Here is a 6,822-nt window from a genome sequence, read left to right on the forward strand (position 1 = left end):
GAGAGAGAGAGAGAGAGAGAGAGAGAGAGAGAGAGAGACAGACTTACGTTAGACACCATGGTCGGTTTGCATTGCCGTCTAGTAAACGGGTCCATCTGCAGCTTGGCATTCTGTCCTTCAGCCTGAAAGAGAAATAGTAGAATATTATAATAATAATAAAAAATGTAACCTAACAAGGAGTCGTAATAAGCTTATTTCTCTTAAATGTTGTGAACAAATGTGTTTCCATCCCTGTTAGTGAGCATTTCTCCTTTGCCAAGATCATCCATCCACCTGACAGTTGTGGCATATCAAGTAGCTGATTAAACAGCATGATCATTACACAATTCTTGGAACCTCAAAATCAAATGTTATTTGTCACGTGCGCCGAATACAACAGGTGTAGTAGACCTTACAGTGAAATGCTTCCTGACATGCCCTTAACCAACAATGCAGTTAAGTATTTACTCAAATAAACTGAAGTTAAAAAAATATATATATATATAAAGAAAAATAGAACAATAATAAATAATTAAGGAGCAACAATAAAATAGTAACCAGGGACAACAAAAGGCCACTAAAATGTGCAGTTTTGTCACACAACACAATGCCACAGATGTCTCAAGTTGACGGAGAGTGTAATTGGCATGCTGACTGCAGGAATGTCCACCAGAGCTGTTGCCAGAGAATTGAATGTTCATTTCTCTACCATAAGCCGCCTCCAATGTCATTTTAGAGAATTTGTCAGTACGTCCAACCGGCCTCACAACCGCAGACAGTGTGTATGGCGTCGTGTGGGCGAGCGGTTTGCTGATGTCAACGTTGTGAACAGAGTGCCCCATGGTGGTGGTGRGGTTATGGTATGGGGCAGGCATAAGATACGGACAACGAACACAATTGCATTTTATCAATGGTAATTTGAATGCAGAGAAATACCGTGACGAGATCCAGAGGCCCATTGTCATGCCATTCATCCACTACCATCACCTCATGTTTCAGCATGATAATGCACTGCCCCATGTCCCAAGGATCTGTACACAATTCTTGGAAGCTGTAAATGTCCCAGTTCTTCCATGGCCTGCATACTCACCAGACATGTCACCCATTGAGCATGTTTGGGATGCACTGGATCGTCATGTACGACGGCGTGTTCCAGTTCCCGCCAATATCCAGAAACTTCGCACAGCCATTGAAGAGGAATGGGACAACATTCCACAGGCCACAATCAACAGCCTGATCAACTCTATGCGAAGGAGATGTGTCGCGCTGCATGAGGCAAATGGTGGTCACACCAGATACGGACTGGTTCTCTGATCCACACCCCTACCTTTTTTTTAAGGTATCTGTGACCAACAGATGCATATCTATATTCCCAGTCATGTTCAATCCATAGATTAGGGCCTAATGAATTTATTTAAATTGACTGATTTCTTTATATGAACTGTAACTCAGTAAAATATTTGATAATTGTTGCATGTTGCATTGATATTTATGTGCAGTATATAAGTATATTTATAACAAACCAAAACTTTAACTGATTAAAGACATAATTGCGCTGCGATGAGAGTTATTTGGTACAGATGGAGGCTGGGATACTTACGACAAGAGCCTTCTCAGACTCCACAATGTTCCAGCTACGATTCCTCTGGTTGATGTAGCTGGAGGAGACAGATTGATAGAGAGGTTTAGATATAGTGCATTTGGAAAGTATTCAGACCCATTGACTTTCCACATTTTGTTACGTTACAGCCTTATTCTAAAATGGATTCAATTTTCCCCTCCCCCCTCATCAATCTACTACACACAATACCCCATAATGAGAAAGCAAAAACTGGTTTAGAAATGTTGGCAAATTTATCAAAAATCTCACATTTACATAAGTATTCAGACCTTTTACTCAGTATTTCGTTGAAGCACTTTTGGCAGCGATTCCAGCCTCGAGTCTTCTTGGGTATGAGGCCACAAGCTTGGCACACCTGTATTTGGGGAGTTTCTCCCATTCTTCTCTGCAGATCCTCTCAAGCTCTGTCAGGTTGGATGGGGAGCGTCGCTGCACAGCTATTTTCAGGTCGGGTTGAAGTCCAGGCTCTGGCTGGGCCACTCAAGTACATTCAGAGACTTGTCCCAAAGCCACTCCTGCTTTTCTTGGCTGTGTGCTTAGGGTCGTTGTCCTGTTGGAAGGTTAACCTTCACCCCAGTCTGAGGTCCTAAGTGATCTGGAGCAGCTTTTCAACAAGAATTTCTCTGTACTTTGTCCGTTCATCTTTCCCTCGATCCTGACTAGTCTCCCAGTCACTGCTACTGAAAAACATCCCCACAGCATGATGCTGCCACCACCATGCTTCACCGTAGGGATGGTGCCATGTTTCCTCCAGACGTGACACTTGGCATTCAGGCCAAAGAGCTCAAACTTGGTTTCATCAGACCAGAGAATCTTGTTTCTCATGGTCTGAGAGTCCTTTAGGTTCCTTTTGGCAAACTCCAAGTAGGCTGTCATGTGCCTTTTACTGAGGAGTGGCTTCCGTCTGGCCACTCTACCATAAATGCCTGATTGGTGGAGAGCTGCAGAGATGGTTGTCCTTCTGGAAGGTTCTCCCATCTCCACAGAGGAATTCTGAAGCTCTGTCAGAGTGACAATCAGGTTCCTGGTCACCTCCCTGGCCAAGGCCCTTCTCCCCTGATTGCTCAGTTTGGCCGGGCGGCCAGCTTTAGGAGGAGTCTTGGTGGTTCCAAACTTCTTCCATTTAAGAATGATGGAGGCCACCGTGTTCTTGGGAACCTTCAATGTTGCAGACATTTGTTTGGTATGTTCCCCAGATCTGTGCCTCGACACAATCCTGTCTCTGAGCTCTACGGACAATTCCTTCGACCTCATGGCTTGGTTTTTGCTCTGACATGCACTGTTAACTGTGGAACCTTATATAGACAGGTGTGTGCCTTTCCAAATCATGTCCAATCAATTGAATTTACTCCAATCAAGTTGTAGAAACATCTCAAGGATGATCAATGGAAACAGGATTCACTTCAACTCAATTTCGAGTCATATAGCAAAGGGTCTGAATACTTATGTAAATAAGGTATTTCTGGGTTTTATTTGTAATAAATGTGCACACATTTCTAAAAACCTGTTTTCACTATGGGGTATTGTGATGTCATTATGGGGTATTGTGTGATGAGTTTGATATTCCTTTAAAATAAATATAGGGTCTTATTCTGGTGACCGATGCTTGGCTGCTGTTGAACAAATATTCTCGCTCTTATCCATAACAATCTCATCATGTAGACTAGCCATGCCAGTTGTTGTAAAACAGATTAAAGGGATAATCACTGTGCTAGTTAGCAGTTAGCGCTAGTTAGCCGTTAGCGCTAGTTAGCCGTTAGCGCTAGTTAGCCGTTAGCGCTAGTTAGCCGTTAGCGCTAGTTAGCAGTTAGCTCCAGAAACGACCTTCAAACTGCACGCAGAGACATAAAATAGTATCCACGAGTTCATCTGACTCCGGGTAAGTAGGAACAAATTTTGAAAATATCCCATTAATGTGTTGTGAGGATGACATTTACATTTAATTCAATGTTTCTTCACTTTAAAAAAAAACATTGTAAAAGTGAGGTTTACCCCATGCGTGTTTCATTGGGCCCCAAAAATTAGATGTTACTATACAAACATTGCCATGTACATACATTCATCAACTTCACCCCCCCACCCCCAACAGTTTCAAGTGTTTGGTACAGTCAGCTCCGTTACACAAGCGATGTGCTTCTACTCAGGTCGTTGTATGAACCGTTTTAAAAATCGAAGACGCTAAACAAATGAAGTTTATTATTATTATTATAAAAAATATAAGTGTTGCCTGATGGCAGAGATGTTTTTGGTCCTCTGTCTGTCCAGATGCTCGGCCCTCTCCTCCAATCATCTCAAGCTGGGTCCTGATCTCGGCTCGGCCCCCCACTCCCTCGCCGCCTGGAGAAGCACCAGTCAAGTTCTTTGTCGTGCGACAGGTAACATGGTACGCAAGTTACATCGAAAATGCTGACTGCAGATTCACCGTGGAACACCAGATGAATTCATGGGAATCAAAATAAAACTCCCATGAATAAAACGATGTGTACCACACACACATTACAAAGCACACACACGCACTACCCACACACCACCAGTAACACACACACGACCGTCAGCATAACACACATCCGACACACATTAAAGCACACACACACCGTACACAAACACACCGCACACACGACACACCCCGTACACACACACACCGTACCCACACACACCGTACACACACACACCGTTACACTAAACACTCAGCACCGTACACAAAACCACCGACGTCACATCACAACACCGTCGTACACACACCATGATATACAGACTTCCCGGTAAGATGTCTTAATCTACCTTATCTTTGAGTAGTGATGTTTTCTTCATGGCGTAGTGGAAGGGCGCTTTCGAATCGGTCTTTCTCTTTTAACGATCTGTGGATCAAGCAACTAGGTCAAAGTTCAACTCTACATATTGAGCATACATTATATACGGCACGAAAATAGGTGTACGGCGGTTAATAAGCCTTGATCGAATGAGACAATACTGTACCTCCAAATGGACCACCCGTACTTCGACATATAGTGCATTTTACCCTATCTTTAGTGCCTATTAGCGACCCTTCCGTATCCATCGTGCACACTGTAAGTACAGAGCCCTATCCCTATATTGAGATGCATACTTCTGAATCCGAAGCCCTCTTCATCCTAACTTGTGCACTACTTTAGACCAGAGCCCATATTCCCTATATGTGACACTTACTTGACCAGAGCCCTATTCCCTATATAGGCACTTTCTGACCAGGGCCCCATTCCCTATTAGTGTCACTTACTTTAGAGCCCTATTCCTATATTAGTAGAACTACTTTAGACCAGGGCGCCTAATTCCCTTATATAGTGCACTACTTAGACCAGGGCACTTTATCCCTATCATAAGATGCACTGCTTCTTTAGATCCCTAATTCCTATATAGATACATCTACTTTAGACTCACGGGCCCTATTCCCTATAGGATAGTCACTACTTTAGACCAAGGCCTTCTCGCCTATGCAGTGCACTACTTTAGACCAGAAGTCCCATATTTCCCTGGTATAGTGCCAACTAACTTTAAACCGAGAGCCCTATTCCCGTATGTATGAGGTGCACTACTTTTGAGCCCTTAGTTTCTTATTAGTGCATACTTTAGTGACCAAAGCCCTATTCCTATAATAAGGACATTACGTTAGACCAGAGTCCCATTCCCATATTAGTTGTGTACTACTTTTAGATCCAGAGTCGTCCTATTCCCTATATTAGTACACTACTAGACCCAGAGCCCTATTCCCCTGAAATATCCACTGACGTTTAAACCAGAGTTCCTATTCCCGGTATATAGGCATTATTTCAAGACCCAAGAGTCCCATTCCCTATTATAGTGTGACTACTTAGACCAAGCCGCTATTCCCTATATTAGTACATCTACTTTAGACCAGAGTGCCTATTTCCCTATATAATGACACTACTTTAAACCAGAGTCCTATTCCCTATATAGTGCACTACTTTAAACCAGAGGTCTATGGGCCCTACATAAGGAATAGGGTCCCTGGTTTAAGTAGTGCACTACATAGGGAATAGGGCTCTAAAGTAGTGCACTACATAGGGAAATAGGGCTCTAAAGTAGTGCACTACATAGGGAAATAGGGTGATATTTGAGATGGACAGATACTTACATCCTCGATGTCTTTGTCGTTGAATTTGTGGTTACAAGCCTCTTTGATGGCCTGCTCCTTCTTATTGATCTCATCTAGAGTGGGAACCTGCATACTGGCTATGATCATCTGTAGACAGAGAGGGGAAAACATCAAGAGATTCGACTCTACGACAGGCCCGACGTAACCCGACGTACCCGAACCCTGCTTCTCCACGAGACACCCATTCAATATCCACAACATTCATCTTTCCGTTCACTTTGGATATTCTCTGGTCTGTTGTTACAAATCTTGCCGTCTACCAGGAGGAGGAGGAGTCCAATCAGCATGTTCCCACGGGTACTTCCTCAAGTCAACCATCCAACCAGAAATCTCCTTTACCACTTCATCAAGTTCAACCATCCAATCAGCATGCTCCTCCAGTCAACTCACCGCCTCCTTCCACTTCATGAACTCGTTTTCTGTGAACTCCTGATTGGACACAAACTCCAGTCTGAAGACTCGGGTGTCACCACCATGCCTAGAGGAGAGAGATATGGGGACAGGGCACAGAGAAACCGTCAGCACAGAGAAACCGTCAGCAGAGAGAAACCGTCACAGACAAAAAGACAGCAGTAGCAAAACAGAAAGAGGAGAGAGAGAGCGAGAAACAAAAAGAGGAGAGCGAGAGAAACAAAAAGAGGAGAGCGAGAGCGCGAGCGCGAGAAACAAAAAGAGGAGAGAGAGAGCGCGAGAAACAAAAATAGGAGAGGAGGAGAGAAACAGAAAGAGGAGCGAAACAGAAAGAGGAGCGGAGGAGAGAAAGTACGCGAAGCAGGCCTGTCGGTCCCTGTAAACGGTTGCTACTACTGTTCCCGATGCCCCTATCCGTACGAAGCAGGCCCTTCTTACCCTGTAAACTGGTTGCTACTACTGTTCCCGAGCATCCGTACGAAGCAGCCTGTCGTTACCCGTATAAAACTGGTTTGCTACTACTGTTCCCGATGCCGATCCGTACGAAGCAGCCCGTTACCCTGTAAACTGGTTGCTACCTACGTTCCCGATTGCCTAACCGTACGAAGCAGCCTGTCGTTACCCTGTAAACTGGTTTGCTACTACTGTTCCCATGCCT

The 6,822-nt window shown here is 44.2% G+C and overlaps 1 protein-coding gene across 1 annotated transcript in view; it reads right to left on the reverse strand.

The window, feature by feature from the left end:
- LOC112072658 (RNA polymerase-associated protein RTF1 homolog) overlaps window positions 1–6,822 on the reverse strand; it is a 27,222-nt gene that overhangs the window by 9,694 nt on the left and 10,706 nt on the right. Inside the window, 6 exon segments of the mRNA XM_070439878.1 lie at window positions 48–122; window positions 1,580–1,637; window positions 3,828–3,937; window positions 4,382–4,458; window positions 5,729–5,840; window positions 6,144–6,231. Of these exon segments, the coding sequence (XP_070295979.1) occupies window positions 48–122; window positions 1,580–1,637; window positions 3,828–3,937; window positions 4,382–4,458; window positions 5,729–5,840; window positions 6,144–6,231 (520 nt within the window).

The sequence above is a fragment of the Salvelinus sp. IW2-2015 genome, unplaced genomic scaffold (assembly GCF_002910315.2).
Source record: "Salvelinus sp. IW2-2015 unplaced genomic scaffold, ASM291031v2 Un_scaffold1993, whole genome shotgun sequence".
In the NCBI taxonomy this organism is placed as follows: Eukaryota; Metazoa; Chordata; class Actinopteri; order Salmoniformes; family Salmonidae; genus Salvelinus; species Salvelinus sp. IW2-2015.